This window comes from Gekko japonicus, unplaced genomic scaffold (genome assembly GCF_001447785.1).
Source record: "Gekko japonicus isolate JY-2015 unplaced genomic scaffold, Gekko_japonicus_V1.1 scaffold3014, whole genome shotgun sequence".
NCBI lineage: Eukaryota > Metazoa > Chordata > Lepidosauria > Squamata > Gekkonidae > Gekko > Gekko japonicus.
In genome coordinates, this window is record NW_015163696.1 from 24,199 (window position 1) to 42,886 (window position 18,688).

Genomic DNA, 18,688 nt, shown 5'->3' on the forward strand with positions numbered 1-18,688 from the left:
GCAACTTACCCTCCTCTTCTCCTGCCTCCTCCTGGCTGAATGAGGGCTGGAAGCGGGGCGGCCCGGAAGCAGGGGGCGGGGCTTCGTCGTGTGCCCCGCCCCCTGCACCTCACCCGCGTTCCCCCCCGAAATGACCTCTGTCTACCGCGCTTGGGCAAGGCCGGGTCACGGAGTCACAATGTGACATGCTGCTAACCAGACTGCCAGGCTCAGTACTTCTGGCAAAAGGGCGGAGTTTATATCAGCAGCTTCGGCGGCAGTGGCAGAGACACTGAAGGGCTGAGAGTGGGTGGCTGCCTGGCTGTCCGTCCTTGGCCTGGGAATGTGGGGAGGAGAAAGGCTTGGGTCATGCTTAAAGCATCCGACAGCAGAAGTGACTTGGAAGCTTCCTGTGAACCGCTTGAACTTCTCAGGTGGGCAGAGGAGGAGGTGGACCAAACCTGCCAAGAAGATGGGAGGGCAGATAGCAAAATAAAGCCGTAAAATTTCTTGTAGCCGCCTGGGAGCCTTAGGGAACATCAAACCTGCACCTAAGGTGTGACCTGGCAAGGCGAATGTAGGCCAGCTCACATGTGTATGTTTTGCCGTCCTAGGAAGTGGGTCCAGATTAAATGCAATGCTGGGACATCAGATGATCTTCTTCATTTGATTTGACACATGTGGAGCATCTCTGCTGGGCTTGAATCCAGCTGTTCTGGAAATTATGACGTTCCAGAGGGAAAAACAGAAATTTTGGGGGGGAAATTGAAATGTATTCAATACTTACTTTCTTATCGGGAGAAGCAAATCTCCAGGAGTAGACGGAATATCAGTAGAGATCAATAGACACAGAAGTGGAGTCCATCAAAATCTTAACAAGAATATGCCAACAATTACGGGGAAAACAATGGCCCCCAAATGTTCAGTCTACCTTCCAATTCCGAAAAAGGAGATGTCAAAGAGTGCAGCAACTGTCCTGAAAAACACAAAAGGCTTTACATCAGACAATAGCACTACAGATAAGATTAGAATTTCAACAACCTCCTCAGGAATCAGGAGACCTCCTCAGGAAAGCTTCCCCATTAGCATGTCCATAGCCTGGGTAACTCCTACAAGACAATGACTCAGCCCTACCCACCTTCTGGAGTAGATATAAATTTACTGCCTACCATTTTCTTCTCACCTTGACACAGAGAGTATTCCATCTTTCTGTGTTTATACCTCTGAGGTTGCCAGTCACAGCTACTGGCGAAACGTCAGGTTCTACAATGCCAAGACCACGGCCACACATCCCGGAAAATCTACAGCAACCAATGAACTCCGGCCCTGAAAGCCTTCGACAACATAGTTCAGCAACTATTGGGCCGTCGCATTAATTTCTCATGCGAGCAAAGTGATGCTCAAAATCTTACAAGGAAGACTGTTACCCTATATGGAATCAGTGATGCCAGATGTTCAAGCTGGATTCAGAAAAGGAAGAGGCACTAGGGACCATACTGCAAATTTACATTGGTCACTGGAGCATACAAGAGAATTTCAGAAGAAACTCAGCTTGTGTTTCCTAGATTACAGCAAAGCCTTTGACTGTGTAGATCGTGACAGGTTTGTGGTTGGTTTTAAAAGAAATGGGTGTTGTACAACATCTGATGGTTTTGTTGCGCAACCTGTACTCTGGACAAGATAGTACTATTAAGACAGAATATGAAGAAACGGAATGGTTTCCAGTTGTTAAAGGTGTCAGACAAGGATGCATTTTATCTCCCTATCTCTTCAATCTATATGCGGAACATATCATAAAGAAAGCTGGATTAGATTTATATGAAGGTGGAGTGAAAATTGGTGGAAGGAACGTTAACAGTTTGAGATAATGCAGATGACATCACGTCACTGGCCGAAAATAGTGAAGACTTGAAACAACTGCTGACGAAGGTTGAAGGAGAAAGTGCCCGAGTAGGATTACAGCAATGACTGCTGAGTAATTATACAACTTAAAGGCTAACAATGAAAAAAAATTAAATTGTTAAAAGAGTTTCTATTCTTTGGTTCCATCATCCACCCAAAGGGAGACTGCGACCAAGAAATCAGAAGGAGATGGAGACTGGGAAGGGCAGCCATGAAGGAGCAAGAAAAGAATCCTTAAGTATAAGGATGTGTCGCTGGAGACCAAAATCAAGATAATCCGTACATAGTATTCCTCATAACTATGTATTGGTGTGAAAGTTGGACAGTGAAGATGGTTGACAGGAAGAACGTAGATTCAGGTGAGGTGACCGTGTTGGTCTGAAGCGGCAGAACAAAGTTTTAGTCCAGTGGGGCACCTTTAAGACCAACAAAGTTTTATTCAAGGTATGAGCTTTCGTGTGCAAGCCCACTTCTTCAGATACCAGACATCTGTGTGCCTTGCACACGAAAGCTTATCCCTTGAAGGAAACTTTGTTGGCCTTAAAGATGCCACCGGACTCAAACTTTTGTTCAGGAAGAAAATAGATTTCTTTGAAATGTGGTGCTGGAGGAGAGTTTTACAGATACCGTGGGTTCCAAAAAGACATGCAAGTTTGTTGTAGAACTAACCAAGACTGAAGTCTTCCTAGAAAGATCCAGGTAGTCAGCCATGTTGGTCTGAAGAGAGATCCGGGTAGTCAGCTCATACCTTGAATAAACCTTTGTTGGTCTTAAAGGTGCCACTGGACTCTAAATTTGTTCTCCCTAGAAAGTAAAATGACTCGGTTGAGGCTACTGTATCTGGTCACATTATGAGACGATGAGAGTCACTGGGAAAGTGGGAGGCAGCAGGAAAAGAGAAAAGCGCCAACACAAGATGGATGCGATCAGTAAAGGAAGCCACAAAGGCCCTCAGTTTGCAAGACCTGACCTGAGGCTGTTAACAACAGGGCGTTTTGGAGGCCATTAATTCATAGGGTCACCAGGGCTTTTTTTTTCTGGGGGGAACGTGCCAGAATGGAGTTCCGGAACCTCTTTTCAAAATGTTTTAAAGTTCATGATTTTTCAGTATACAGATTGAAAACTGCATTTCCGTCTTGAGAGTTCCGGCACCTCTTTTTCCAAAACAAAAAAGCCCTGAGGGTGACTATAAGTCTGACTGCACTTAATACACACACACATATTTATTAAGCTTAAAAGTATAAAAACCTTGGGTTTTCTATGAGGAAAATGCTGGAATATACCCAGTGTTTGACTGAGGGGAGCTTCAGACTGTTGCACCGTGTGCTTCCCTCAGCATGAGTTGTCTTAGGGTTCGTCATCTGAGAGGTAGGGGGGAAATTAAAAGTTCAAGTAGAAAAAGCGAACCTTGTTGCAAACTAGCGGTGCCGTCCTGAGCAGCGTCTCTAAGCCCTTTGATAGGCGTGGATCCGCTTCAGAGGGGTTGCGTGGGGTTCAGACGGAAACAGTCTCACACCGTCGCAATTGGACTAGCGGCACCGTATGGACATTGAATTAAGCTTCATACCGCAAGGCAACACTGAACTCTTCGACCGTTCGTTATAATGTGTTCTACACATTAATTGTGGACAGGTTAGGTTTAAATAATAAACATGTCTTGGAAGAAGAGGTGTGGGGGTGGAAAATTTTCCGAAATGGACAAAACGGAAACTTTCTCCAGTGCTCTGTTTTCTCCCTTTTGAACATTTCCCCATTCAAAGTTTCCCCCCAGAAAAAACTCACATTTGAAAATGTGTGTGGTAAGCATTATCGTTATCTGATGCTGTAAAAGGTAAAGGTTCCCTTGCTTGAAAGCCAGTCGAATCCGACTCTAGGGTTGCGATGTTCATCTCCGTTTCAAAGCCGAAGAGCCAGCGCTGTCTGAAGACGTTTCAGTGGTCATGTGGCCGGCATGACTAAACACCAAGGCGCACGGGAACGCTGTTACCTTCCCACCGAAGTGGTGCCTATTTATCTACTTGCAATTTCTTGCTTTCGAACTGCTAGGTCGGCAGGAGCTGGAACTAGAGATGGGAGCTCACTCCGTCATGCGGCACCCGGGTCTCGAACTGCTGAACTACTGACCTTCCACAGCCTGCAGTTCAGCGTCTTAACCACTTGAGCCACCGCAGCTCCATCTAATGCTGTAGCTGGGTATAAAACCTGGTCTTCATAAAGAGGATTGGGTTAGATCCCATGGCAACAGGGGTGACTTCCCCTCCCCCTTTTGTATGTATGCTGATTCCCCTCTCCTGCTGCAGGCCTTCCCTTCCCCGTGCTGTTTCTAGGAGTTCCTTCCCCCACAACATTTAGGGGATCATTTTCAGTGGCAGTGGGGGAGGGGGAAGCAAGGAGATCCTCATTCTCCTGAGGGGGAATGCCTTCTGTCAATGGAGATTTACTACAAGATCCAAGCCAATGTATTTCATAAAGATTTTTCCAGTCATCCCTAAAAATAGCTGATTTTTTTTCTGTAGTAAGTGGAATTTTTTTTTCATGGGGTAAAAGAATCGTGTTTCCTGTTTCTCGTGGATCTTCACACATCTGTCTACCCTTGGGCTTTTCAGCGAACTCATGAAATCATAGAGTTGGAGGGGAACTTACAGGGTCATCTAGTCCAACCCCCTGCACAATGCCTTCCCCGTTTTCTTCAGTTCCTGTTTCTTCAGGGGTAATTCTGTTCTGCATTTGTTTTGCTCCCTCTAGTGGTCCGATATTGCACCATTTCATGTCTGGCATGTCTAAACTACACAGTATAAAAACCTGCAGTTTAAAATTTGCAGGGAGATACAGTAGACAAAGGAGCTGCGGTGGCTCAAGTGGTTAAGACGCTGAACTGCGGGCTGTGGAAGGTCGGTAGTTCAGCAGTTCGAGACCCGAGTTGCCGCATGACAGAGTGAGCTCCCGTCTCTAGTTCCAGCTCCTGCCAACCTAGCAGTTTGAAAGCAAGAAATTGCAAGTAAATAAATAGGTACCACTTCAGTGGGAAGGTAACAGCGTTCCGTGCGCCTTGGTGTTTAGTCATGCCGGCTACATGACCACGGAAACGTCTTCAGACAGCGGTGGCTCTTCGGCTTTGAAACGGAGATGAGCACCGCAACCCTAGAGTCGGATTTGACTGGCTTTCGAGCAAGGGAACCTTTACCTTTACTTACAGTAGACAAAAACTGGTCTGATATCAAATCAACCACTAGAGGGAGTGAAATGTGAAGAACAGGACCCTCCCCCGACCCCTGAAGAAACAGGAACTTCCAAGCAAGGAAGATGAGTATATGGGAAAGCCCCTTGTACTTTGTCTCTGTACAGATGCCCCTGGACATTTACAGACAGTAAAAATGAAATTGGTAGTGGTGGAGGGGAAATAACCCTGTGTGGAACTGTACATGGTTGGGGGGAGGGGGGGCTGTCCATGAACTAAAGTAAGAAAGGGAATGGCTGGGACCACTGTTCCCTCTAAGCTGAGTTAGTGTGAGCTAGCTCACAGTTTTTTAGCCTCCGGCTCACACATTTTTGTCCCAGCTCAGGAAGGATGACTCCGGAGCAAACTAATTTATGCAGTAGCCAAATAACTCGCTCACAACTTTAATGCCAGTAGCTCAAAAAGTAGAATTTTTGCTCACAAGATTCTACAGCTTAGAGGGAACATTGGCTGGGACCCTAGTTTAAAAAAGAAAGCAGGCAAAAGATGGCGCTACTTCCATCTTGCTTAGCTTCCTTCTTCCCTCCTCTTTTTAATGTACAGGCCTGCCGGAAGCGGTGGTGGTTTTAGGAACGTGTGTTTTTATGGCAAATGCGAAATCTGTGGTGGGAGATAGGGGTGGACAGAATTAGTGCACCAACAATTATGACCTGTAGGGGGAGCCCCTCTTAGGGAGAAGGTAGGTTCTTCTACGGTCATGGGTTGGGGGGGGGGAGGCAGTCATGGCAGCAAGGGATCATGGTCACCACTTGAGAGGCCCCAACAGTTGGGCCTGTAGAAACGTGCAATATCTGTTCCACCTCCCAAGCGTCACCTGATTTCTTTTTCCTCCTCCTCATTCCCAGGGTAATCAGATCCATGATGCTGCACGTGAAGTACCTGTACGGGATCAAGATTGAGGTGCGGGGGACAGAGAACTTCAATATCAAGGAGCCTTACGTGGCGGTGTCCAACCACCAGAGCTCGCTGGACTTGCTAGGTATGACTTGGCTGGGGGAAGAATTCGCCAGAGTACCAGAAAATTTCCCACGTGCTTGTGTGTGTCTTTCTTAGTTAGAGCGAGGTGGGTGGCCGTTAGCAGTCGAAAAGAGCAAGAGTCCAGTGGCACCTGGAAGACTACCAAAATTTGTGGCAGAGTGGGAGCTTTTGTGAGTCACTGCTCGTGTATCTGAAGGAGTTGCTGTGAGTTATCCGAAGAAGTAAGCGGTGACTCACAAAAGCTTCTGCCCTGCCACAAATTTTGCTAGTCTTTAAGGTGCCACTGGACTCTTGCTCTCTCTCAGCTGATCGTCATTGGCTAAATGTTGTTGTCCCATTATGATGTCAAAGGTTGCCTGTCAGTTCTGTGGTTTTTGGATGGATTGGCCAGTCCAGTTGAACTTGCTTATGAATATTAAAAAGTTGTGCTTAAAGAGGGGGAAGCATTTGTTGCTTTTAGACCATGCACCGGTATGTTGCTGCGGGCGTCATTCACGCATGCAGGAAACTTGGGTGGTGAAATGGACTGTACTGACTGCAGGTGGCAAGCTTTTTCACATAGAGAAACTCATTGCAAATAAAAATGAGACACCTGGGGGTAACGCACTGCCGCTTTTGCTTCCAGTTTGGTGTAGGAATTAAGAGTGGCGGACTTTAATCTGGGGAATCGGGTTTGATTCCCCACTCCTCCACATGAAGCCAGCTGGGTGACCTTGGGTCACTCACAAGTTCTCTCAGAGCAGTTCTCTGTGAGCTCTCTCAGCCCCACCTGCCTCACAGGGTGTCTGTTGTGGGGAGGGGGAGGCAGGTAGATTGTAAGGCGCTCCGAGACTCTGAGTGAAGGGCGGGGTATAAATCCAGTCTCTTCTTCTCTCTTCCTCTTCCGGCGCTGGTTTTCTCTTTGCAAGAGGCTTTTTGCAGAGGGGAGAATCCCAAAATGTGACCCTCCACCGCCAGGTTGAAATGGTGCACCTGATTCTTCCACCCCACGCCACCTGTTTCCCCTGCATGTGTCACCATGGCTTTTACAAGTGGCATTCCCTCCTGTGCATAAGGGAGAAGGCCTCTTCTTCTAAGGGGGCTCCTTCCCCCCCCCTCGACTTTTGCAAGAACTCTTGTTTAAAAAATCTGCTGCTTGATCAATCAGTCAGAAGGGTTTTGAATTCAGTTTCCGAGGGTAGCCACATCGCCGTGCGCATGAGCTGCCGCTCATGAACACAGGAAGCCCCGCTCAGCAGCAGTCTGGAGCCGCACAAGGTCTCGCACCGCCCGTTTTAAGGTTACAGCGGTTCTGTTCGGCTCAAGATGTGAACAGCTCCGCTCAGTAAGGGGATAAAATTAGAGGAAACATGGGCGGAGCCAGGTTCGGGTCCAGTTTCCCCTTAGAGACCAACAAAAATGTCTGGGGTTAAAATGTTCAAGAGTCAAAGCTGTCCTTGTTCAGATAACTCTGAATCTCGAAAGCTCCTACTCCGAAAATCTTGTTGGCCTCTGAGGTGCTTCTGAATGTTTCCGGTCCGTCAGTCAGGTTCCCCCCCCCCTTTCCCACCCACCAGAGTGGCGTTTGGTGGCTTGCAAAAGCCTTGCTGGACTGTGTCCAGTGGGCCCACGTAGTGTTTGTGTAGCCATTGTGTCAGCTGGTCTTCGTCTGTATTGCTCTTCCAAATGGTGAGATGAAACTCGCCAGTCTCCTGTTTCCCCCCGGCTTCTGATTTGGGCTCAGAAGAGTGGTAAGCAATGTTCCCTCTAAGCTGTAGAGTCTTGTGAGCAAAAATTCTACTTTGTGAGCTACCGGCATTAAGGTTGTGAGCGAGCAATTTGGTTACTGCATAAATTAGTTTGCACTGGAGCCATCCTTCTTGAGCTAGGACAAAAATGTGTGAGCCGGAGGCTAAAAAATTGTGAGCTAGCTCACACTAACTCAGCTTAGAGGGAACACTGGTGGTAAGATATTTTTTCCCCTCAATAGGACAGTTCTGGTGACTGGCTTACCAAATAGGGTCACATGTGATCCATGGTGAGTGACCGCTTAGCTGGTGAGCAAACATAAAGAGCAAACCACAAGGAAACAGTAACATAAGAACATCCAGAAGAGCCCTGCTGGATCAGACCAAGGGTCCATCTAGTCCGGCATCCTGTCTCACGTGGTGGCCAACAGAGGCTGAGGCCTTCCCCTGTGTTGCCTCCTGGCACTGGCGTTCAGCGGTTTAGTGCCTCTGGATGGGGAGGTTCCTCTCAGTCACCATGCCTGTTAGCCACTGATAGATAGCAACCCTCCATGTGCATCTGCTGAAGCTCTGTAAGATGTTCTCTTGTCTTTGTGCTCTGTGGGAGGGGGGGGGGAGAGAGAGCTGGCCCTGAGCCCATGTGTTTCTGTCCCATTGGGAGAAGGCATTCTGGTTGCAGAGAACTTGCAAGGAATCTTGGTCCTGAGCTTGAAAGAAAACAGCTCTGGTTTCTCATCCTGCTCGTTTGTGCCCCAGGGACTTACAGAGCTGCCTTGTGCGTACTCAAACCGTTGGCCCACGTAGCTCAGTTTTGCCCGGCCTAACCCGCTGCAGCTCTCCAGAGCTTCAGGGAGAGAAAGATATTTCTCACCAACCGAGCTTGTTTTAACTAGAGGCGGGGGGGGGGGGGGATGACTTTCTGCACACCCTGTGTGTGTTCAGCTGTTCCCCTGAGGCTATTCAAAGGATCGTTTTTTGGGATGTGCCACAGAACTGTGATTTATGCCAACTGGGATCGGTTTATGAAACCAGGATTGGCTCACGGGCGATCGTTCAAGTCCTGGTTGGTCTTCACAGGGGCTGACATCGCCCCCTTCGCTCTGTCCCCACTGTGGAGAACTGTCTGTGATGAGAGCGGCCCTGGGGATCAAGCCAAGACTTCCCCATTCTGGCATCTTCTCTGACCTTAGCGAAGACCAGCCGTGGCTTAGAGACCGGTTTCCAGCCTGGGTTCTCCTGACCCCGGGTTGATGTACCCTCACAAACCGTAGTCATGGAGCGGACCATCTTCCGGTGCTCAGACTAACCAGCGTTAAATTAAGTCCTGGTTTCGTGTGACATCTGAACTGTATTTGTGTCAGCTACGCTGCCATGGGGGTTGGGGAGCTTGGTCTGTGTCTGGTTAATTGCTACTGCATTCCTTTCTGTGCTTTTCCTGCTTTGCGCCGAAATGCTTATCTATACAGATGTGCAGGAGGGAGATGTATTGTCTGGGTTTTTCCTAGGTGCCGTGAGAGAGTGTTGGTTCTCAGCTTTAGCTACCTAACGGTCCCCAAGCTTTATCCCGCGCGCGGGAGGATGCCTAATTGGCCAGTGCGCTGGGGGGGTGCATACGAATACCCTATATCCTATTAGGCCCATGGGGCCGCCGCCATTCTTAACAGTGCTTATGTTACTGCATTCTGCAATAAAAGTATTACCGTTCCTGAATGCGTGTACTTCGTTGTTGGCTGTGGGTTCTGACAATTTGAAAAGCAGGCCTGACTTTCCTGAACAGGGAGCCCACCAGTGGCTTGAACGGGCCACTTGTGCAGAGCTGGTTGGCTCCCTACACACACATACGCACATACACCCCCCCAGTTGTGACCTGCTTTTTAGAATACGCTTTCTTGGCAACCAAGAACCATGCCTGACTCCTCAGAATGGCCAGCTGCTTTGCCTCCGGAAAGAGGGCCAAACGGGGAGGATCACCCACAGGCTTCCCTTTCGCGTGAGAACATTTTTTGAAGCTCCCCCCCCCCCCAAGCCTTACTCGCTTGCCTGCCTACAAATATCACATGTCAGTAGTCGGTAGGAACAGCAGGAACCAGCTCTTTCCCCCAGCTCTCAGAGATGTGCTTGTTTGGTCGCCTGGAGGTGTTTCTTTAGTTACCCCAGGTAACCAGGCAGACGTCATAGGGTGGAGGAACAGGGTTAGTGTCAAGCGCAGCAGCTGCTGCATACGCAAGTCGTGGTGGGTGAGAGGATGCTGGCTGTTCAGGGATCCTGGGTGCCAGCATGGGGTATTTGTCGGCTGGGGAGGGGGAGGGAGAAGACCTTGTGCTGAGCCACCCTGGAAAGGTTCTGTCCTGAAGCAGGCAGGGCCCTCTCACCCATGGCCCCGAATGACCTTTGCTCTCTCCTCCGCAGGGATGATGGAAGTGCTTCCGGACCGGTGCGTGCCGATCGCCAAGAAGGAGCTGATGTACATGGGCACGGTGGGCCTGGCGTGCTGGCTGGGCGGCATCATTTTCATCAACCGCAAGAAGACGGACGACGCCATCAGCGTCATGTCTGAGGCCGCCCACACGATGTTGCGCGAGGATGTGAGTCCCGTGGGGCGGGGGGAGCAGAAGGTCCTGGGAGATCTAGAAGGAAGGCTTGGGGGGGGGGAGAGAAAGCGAGGGGGTGTGTCTTCAGAGCAGGGGGTGGAGAGGGCAAGCCCGGATGGAATGCCAGCGAGGGAGGAACCAGCGGAATGTTGCTCAGTTTAAAATTTCCCTTTAAGAACCTAAGAAGAGCCCTGCTGGATCAGACCAGGGAGGGTCCATCCAGTCCAGCTCACACAGTGGCCAACCAGTTCCTCTGGAGGGCCAACAGCAGGGCTCTTGGCTCTGGGATTCAGAAGTTCATTGCCTCTGATGTCCATGCCAGATTTATGGTGCAGTCCTGTCATGGGCCCGTACCACCTCAGAATATACCTAGAGGGCAGAGAAAATGCTTTTAAGAGAGGATGCCTCATCTCTTTGCAAAAGGAGAATGACTTTGCCGTCTGAACTTCGTGCGTGAAGAAAGACATTGCTGGAACAGGCTCTTTCGCTAAATTACAGTTAAGGAAGCTTAACTCCAGCTTTGCCAAAGTATCATCAAAACTGGGGTTAATATGGGCAAGAGAGCCCGTTTGGTGTGGTGGTTAGGAGCGCGGACTCTAATCTGGGAGAACCGGGTTTGATTCCCCACTCCTCCACGTGCAGCTGCTGGTGTGACCTTGGGTCAGTCACAAGTCCTCTCAGAGCTGTTCCCTCACGAGCAGTCCTCGAAAGAATTTTCTCAGCCCCACCTACCTCACAGGGTGTTTGTCGTGGGGAGGGGAAGGGAAAGGGGATTGTAAACCCCTCTGAGACTCTTTCAGGTAGTGAAGGGCGGGGTATAAATCCAGTCTCTAATCTGGGAGAACCGGGTTTGATCCCCCACTCCTCCACATGCAGCTGCTGGTGTGACCTTGTGTCAGTCACAAGTTATCTCAAAGCTGTTCTCTCACGAGCAGTCCTCGAAAGAACTCTCTCAGCCCCACCTACCTCACAGGGTGTCTGTCGTGGGGAGGGGAAGGGAAAGGGGATTGTAAACCCCTCTGAGACTCTTTCAGGTAGTGAAGGGCGGGGTATAAATCCAGTCTCTAATCTGGGAGAACCGGGTTTGATTCCCCACTCCTCCACATGCAGCTGCTGGTGTGACCTTGGGTCAGTCACAAGTCCTCTTCTACTTGGAAGGGAAACCTCCAAGGAATACCTGGGCTGGGATGCAGAGGCAGGCAATAGCAAGCCACCTCTCTGAAATGTCCAAGCCCCACTAGTGGTCGCAAGAGGTCAACCATGACTTCCAGGCGTACACACTTGCACGCCAAATACTCACAAAAAACCCTTGGGATTAATAGAGGAGGCAGCCATGGCTAGACCAGGATGTGACCCCCCAGTCGATACCCAGTCATATTCCAGGGATCAAAAAGGGAAGGGGGTGCATTGGGGGGAGGAGGATTTCTGCTTGCTTTTGTGCTGAGGCTCCACAGGGTAGGACGTCCGCGTTCTATTTTAGCCCTGGATGGTGCTGGGTGCCTCTGAGCACGTGCAGAGGTACCCTTCCCACCCGGTCCTCCCCCCGAACACCAGCCACATGGGAGACTTCCAGAGCGCGACACTCTGACCCCTGGCTAGGGGTATCTGGAGCAGGTGATCCAAGGGTTTCCAGTTTGACCGGGCACTGCAGAGATCTCCCCTGAAGAAGCTAACCTCCGGAGGGACTTGGGAACGGTGGCCATGACCTCGGTTGTTGAGGGCAGCAGCTCATGACTTCTCCCCCCCCCCTGCAGGTTCGGGTCTGGGTGTTCCCAGAAGGCACCAGGAATCACAGTGGCTCCATGCTGCCCTTCAAGCGGGGCGCCTTCCACTTGGCCGTGCAAGCCCAGGTAAGAGGCACGTGGCTCCTCCTGCTTCTCCGCATTCCGTAGAATCATAGAGTCGGAGGGGGCCAGATGGGCCATCCAGTCCAACCCCCTGCCCAGTGCAGGATCAGCCCAGAGCATCCCTGGCCAGTGTTTGTCCAGCCGCTGCTTCAAGACTGGCAAAGAGGGAGAGCTCCCCACCTCCCGAGGCAGCTGATTCCGTTGTCGCACAACTCTGACTGTCAAAACCTTTCCCCTGAGATCCAGCCGTGACCTTCCCGCCCTTAATTTAAACCCATGATTGTGAGTCCTGCCCTCTGTTGCCTTCTGCTTCCCTCTGCTCCACCTCAGCAACTCAGCCTGTGCTGAGACTTCACAACGTGTGGTGCCCTCCCAGACCTGTGGTGTGTATCCCTTTCTCGGCTGTTCAGCCTGGTTCATCAGTTTAGGCTCTTTGCCAGATCCGACAGTCCCCTTCGGCAGGCTGTCTATGGCTGTCGCAGCCTTGGGACCAACTGGCGAGGCCGAGAGTCAGGAGGTCCACAGGTCATGTTTCTCCTCTGCCACAAATCTGCCCGGCGGCCGGTGGCCAGCGGTCTCTCTGTCGGCTTCCTTTATATCCGCAATGGGGGACAGTGCCGCTGACTCACGTCGCGGACCCGGCTGCCCCAACCCCTGCAGGATTGTTGAGAATCTGAAATGCTCCTCTGTGCTCTTTGAAGGGGACACGAAGGTTGTGCCGGGGCCAAAGCTCAGCCGGAAGTTACTTATCTGTCGGTCAGTCTTTTGCTCACAGAAACAGCCTTGTTCAGTGGTCAGAGCAGCGGTCCCCAGTGTGGGGCCCGTGGGCACCGTGGGGCCCGCCGACCCCTTTTCTGGCAGCCACCAAGCATTTTCGGAAAGTGGGCAGGGACGGCCCAATAAGGCTTCTGGTTGGTCATTGGAGATTTGATTGGCTCTGCAGATTTAAAAAGGTTCTTACCTGTAAAGCCATACATGGCCAGGGTCCGGCATACCTGAGGGATCGCCTTTCCCCATATGTTCCCCCAAGGGCACTACGGTCGGGGACGCAGCACCTCCTGGTAACTCCAGGCCCCAAAGATGTTAAACTGGCTGCAACCAGGGCCTTTTCGGTGGCGGCTCCTATCTGGTGGAATGAGCTCCCGGAAGAGACTCGGGCCCTGCGTGACCTTGCACAGTTCCGCAAGGCCTGCAAGACGGAGCTATTCCGCCAGGCTTTTGAGTAGGAGCCGCCACCACCATTATACCATCACCACACCACTATTATACCATCACCGTTCCACTATTATCTAGTGGAGCGGGCATCATTGGGGGGGAATGAGATGGCCCTGGGATGAAGAGCTGATGGCAGTGCTGTGTGGAACTCCTGTTGTTCTCGGTCTAACCTTCCAGAACCCCATCTTGTGGTTAATGGATTTGTGACAACCAGAGCACTCGCACCTTATTGTATCGTATAAGATGTTTTATTCTGTTTTTAACTGTTTTAACCTTGGCATACGTTCCTCTTCCGTTAGCCGCCCTGAGCCCGCTTTGGGGAGGGCGGGGTATAAATTTAATAATAAATATAAATAAATAAATAAATAAATAAAATGTCTTAACAAATGTGGGGAATATGAATATTAAATGGAAATAGGCATTAACTATGGGACCAATAACCTATGTATATGGGAGTCTGATTTTCCAGATCTCAGAAATACAGCTTAGAAGGAACACTAGCTGCCACCACAGCACAAGGATCTTCAATGTGTGACTGAAGGCACGCTGGGGCAGCCATTTTGTTACTGGCTCCGCCTCCTGCAGCAGCCATTTTGTGGCTGCCCCTACCCTGTTGTGTCAGAATTCCAAAGGTACCTGCAGTCTCAGAAAGGCTGGGGGACCCCTGGGCTTCAGTGCTCAGCAAGGATTGAGAAGTCTGGAATTTGTATCTCTGCTCAGCCAGGATTCTTGCTTTGGGCCATTCATGTTCTGTCTGAACTACTTTGCAGGTTGTTGGAATCATAGAGTTGGAAGGGACCTCCAGGGTCATCTAGTCCAACCCCCTGCACAAGGCAGGAAATTCACAAATACCTTCCCCAAACACACACCCCAGTGACCCTTGCTGCATGCCCAGAAGATGGCAAAAAAACCCCTCCAGGAGCTCCGGCCAAACTGGCCTGGAAGAAAATTGCTTCCTGACTGCAAAGTGGCAATCAGCATTTCCCTGGGAGTATAAGAAAGGGACACGAGAACTGAGCACTGATGCAACCCTTCCTGCCCTCCCTCTCATGATCTGCCTACGTTGACAGAATCCGCACTGCTGTCAGATGGCCATCTAGCCTCTGTTTGAAAACCTCCAAAGAAGGAGAGCCCACCACTTCCAGAGGAAGCCTGTTCCACTAAGGAACCGTTCTAACTGTCAGGAAGTTCTTCCTAATGTTCAGCCAAAAACATTTCTGATTTCATTTCAACCCGTTGGTTCTGGTTCGACCTTCTGGGGCAACAGAAAACAACTCTGCACCATCCTCTACATGACAGCCCTTCCAGTACTTGGAGATGGCTGTCCTATCACCTCTCGGTCGTCTCCTCTCCACCAGCTCCTTCAGCCTCTCCTCATAGGACTTGGCCTGAGTTTGGAGGGAGGAAGAACTGTGTATGCCGCCCTCGGCTCCTTGGAGAAGGAATGGATGGGTTAAAATGTGACCCATGATGCCATATCTGAATTTGGGGGGGGGAACCATCCTCTTCTTCCGTTGTTGTTTTTTTTAACTCCTCTTCTTCCCCTCCCCCACAGGTCCCTGTTATCCCAATTGTGATGTCATCCTACCGGGATTTCTACAGTAAGAAGGAAAGGCGCTTTACCACAGGCGAGTCCAACTTGCAGGCCTTGTTTTAAAATCCTGACCCGGATAGACCGGTGTCTGCCCCCACCAGGAGGCGATTCCAGAGGAGTAGCTGCCGTCAGTCCGTTGGCAGCAGAATCAGACAGGAGCCCAGTGGCCCCTTGGAGCACCAAGAAAAATGGACTCTGGTGTGAGCTTTCTGTCAGTCCGAGCTCACTTCCGCAGATGTCTAACGCATCTCAGGAAGTGAGCTCTGACTCGGGGAAAGCTCATTGAGAGCCAGTTTGGTGTAGTGGTGAAGAGCGCGGACTCTAATCTGGGAGAACCGGGTTTGATTCCCCACTCCTCCACTTGCACCTGCTGGATGACCTTGGGTCAGTCCCAGTCCTCTCAGAGCTGTCTTCTCAAAGACAGTTCCGGAAAGAGTTCTCTCAGCCCCACCTACCTCACCGGGTGTCTGTTGTGGGGCGGGGAAGGGAAAGGAGATTGTAAGCTGCTCTGAGACTCCAAGTGAAGGGTGGGGTATAAAGCCAAATGCCTCTTCTTCTGTTCTAATGTCATTTCTGTTTTCCCCCCCTCTCCCCTGCCCTGCTTGTTTCCATCTGTACTCCCATTGAATTCCTGTCATCCCTCCCCTCATCCGCCCCTGTGTTCCCTTCTCTGCTCCCTCCCTCTGCCGCTTCCCTGCCTGCCTCCCCTGCTGCAGGGCGCTGCACGGTCCAGGTCTTGCCTCCCATGCCCACGCGGGGGCTGAGCGCCGACGATGTGCCCGCCCTGACAGACCGCGTGCGCCAGGCCATGCTTGTTGCCTTTGAGGGGCTCTCAGGGGAGCTGGGTGCCCCACAGTGACCCCCTTCTCCCCCAACTCTCCGGCCCTAGGGAGCTCCAGGGTAGGGACTGGGAGCTGCTTATGCCCGTGAGGAGCCAAGGAGGCGGGGCCAGAACGGAAGAGGGCGGAGCTCATTCCCAGCAACGGGACCAGGAGTGTCAGAGCCGTGCTACCACCAAGCATGGAGGGGATGGATTGGCAGCGGTGTGTCTTGCGGGGGGAGTGGGTGGGGCTTAAGTTGGCCACGCCCACAAGGAGCCACCTAGGCAGAGTCGATCCCGGCCATGCCTGTTTCCACCTTCAGTTCTGAACCGAAATTCTAGCCTATTCTTCTCCCTCACCCCCTTTCCCCCTCCTGCACCCCAGGGTGCGTGGTACAGTCCCTCCCGCCACTCCTTGTTTTGTTGCTGTGAACCGTTCCACTCGGACTTCTTGGACTCAACCACTCCAATCCCCACGTGGTGGGGGGAACTCTCATGAACTGGATCGCAGGCACTATACAAACTGAGCCGCCCGCCGCCACCCCCCCCCCCAGTTCAAATGGGGAGAAGCCAGAGGGAGAGACGGATCCGAGGAGTGTTTTGGGGTTGGAGGAGGGGGAGGAGGCCAGCGTGAGCTCCTCTGGACGTGAAACGGGTCGATGGTCCAGGATTGATTCATCCAAGCTTTTCATGAAGGGAATCTGAGGAAACAGCCTCCGTTGGCCTCAGTCCACTCCACCCTCTCCCCGAGAGGACCCGTTCCTGGCTCTGCACAAGAAGGAAGCCGCGGATTCGATCTGTCCTAATCTCCAGCGAGGGCAGGTTGGGGGCGGGGGGGCTTTGCCTGAAGAGGACCTCCTTGGACTGAACGGGGGCTCTAATAAAAAGGAAAATCATGGACAGGACTGCTTCCCTCGCTGGAGGAGAACAGTGGGGGTGGGCGAAGGGGGAATGCACTAGGCTCTGTACTTTCACCTGGACGGGCGAAGGGGAGCATGAAGGAGCTCTTTGCGTGTGCGTGCGTGTGTGTGTGTGGGGAGGGAGCTGAGATCAAGGGACTTGCTCTGTTTGCATTCTGTTTGAGAGGTAAGTCTGGGGCCGTTCCACTTTTTGGGGAGATCCCACCGTGGGGGGGGCAGGGCGGGTGAGAATACAATATTCGTGCCTCCCCTCCCTTTCTCAGTGTTGAAAAAGTAACTCTCCATCTTCTTAACCCTTCTTAACCCGAGGTCTGTGTGGGATGAATAAAATACAGCCCCCCCCAATAAATTAACGGGGGGGGGGAGCCATGCACTGGAATCTCTGAGGTGAAGAGGGTGGCCTTCGTCTCTGTTGTTTTCGGTCGAAGCCGAGCTGAAGTGGGTCTCTCAGGAGGGCAAGGAGCCAAAAGTATTGGGAGGATGTGAAGGGAAAACAGCTGAGGAAGGGGGGACAGTGGTGCTGGATATGTAGAAGTTCCCCCAGGCCTGAAGGAGGCAGAATAGTGTGAGAATTAGAGATCTGAGATAACAGCATGTGGGGAGGGGGGGTGGCAAATGGTGGATGAGGTGCCTGGGAAAGGGGAAAAGTGGTACCGTATTTATTCACAGATCAGTAGGGGTGGGTTGGGATTGCCAAATTATTCCCTGTTTTTTTCGGGGGGGGGGGACGAGCCTCTGCTCCTCTTCTGCCTTTAGGGAATCTTTTGTGTGTGTGGTTTTTTCACCCCACCCCCCTCCAGAATATCTCTGGTCCTCTCCGTCGCTGGAGACCCACTCGCCTGTCCTTCCGCCAGTGAAAGGAGGTGCCTTTCCTTGGGAGAGAAGGGCGGGGGGAGTGTTGTCGGAGGAGGCGGGAAACGAGGATCGAAGGGGGGGCGTCACCAAGTCTGTGTTTTCAAGATCTTCCTGCTTTTAATAAAGCCCCTCAAACAAGCCCCATCTTTTGTGTTCCGTCTTGTTCCGCCAACCTAGGGCAAAAGTTGTGGATGGTCACGCCTGTGTGCTTTCCTACCCCTGTCGGTGGAGGCAGAGGAAGCTTTTTAAATGGATCTCCGCCCTTTCCCCAGCCAAGCAGTCCTCACGCCCCCACGCTTACCCCCCCTCCCAACCAGAACGAACAGGATGATAGGCACGCAGCCACAGACAGTACAGGAAAAGATGACAAACAAGATCCGAGTTTGACACTATGCAGATTTTTTGAAATGTCCCATCCTGGCCGTTGCTGCTCAAACTACAAGGATCTTCAGTGTGTGGCCAAAGGTAAGCTGTAGCAGCCATTTTGCATCAGCCACCTTGTGGCTGCACACACCACACTGTGTGGGAATTCCAAAGGCACCTGCAGGCTCAAAAAGGGGACCTCTGGTATGGGGAATTCGCGTTCAGTGCAGGCTGCTTCATGGCCTCCTGTCCCTGGACTACAAAGCAGAGGCTGAGAGTTGGAAGGGGCCTTGTAGAGACTTAGTACAAACCTAGAGATGGCTGCCCAGCCTTCGGCGAGAGGGATCCCACCCACCCCCCATTTTCATCATTGTGGCTTCTTTACAGGCACGACTGGGGACTGCACAGTTGCAGGCCAGCCACAGAAAAGATTTCCAAGCTTCCTAACAGACTAGGAACGCCCCTCCTCCCTCTGGTGCTTTCCTGCTACTCCCTCAGTTCACGTTTTGCCACCATGGAGAGAAGATCTCCACTGCTCCTCTCTGTGTTTTTCCTCACCTCATAGTTTTAAGGCTGAGGCTTTTCTCTCTCTCAACAGTTTTCACTCTAGTGAACAATAATGTACATCAAAGGAGAAATGTTTTCTGGATTTCCACTGT

At 51.4% G+C, this 18,688-nt stretch overlaps 1 protein-coding gene across 1 annotated transcript in view; it reads left to right on the forward strand.

The window, feature by feature from the left end:
• Positions 1–17,411, forward strand: part of AGPAT1 (1-acylglycerol-3-phosphate O-acyltransferase 1) — a 35,379-nt gene extending 17,968 nt beyond the window's left edge. Inside the window, exons 3-7 of the mRNA XM_015407818.1 lie at positions 5,965–6,098; positions 10,234–10,409; positions 12,170–12,265; positions 15,033–15,105; positions 15,788–17,411. Of these exons, the coding sequence (XP_015263304.1) occupies positions 5,965–6,098; positions 10,234–10,409; positions 12,170–12,265; positions 15,033–15,105; positions 15,788–15,930 (622 nt within the window). The 3' untranslated portion in view covers positions 15,931–17,411. The remainder of the gene's footprint in view (positions 1–5,964; positions 6,099–10,233; positions 10,410–12,169; positions 12,266–15,032; positions 15,106–15,787) is intronic.
• The last annotated feature ends 1,277 nt before the right edge of the window (positions 17,412–18,688 follow it).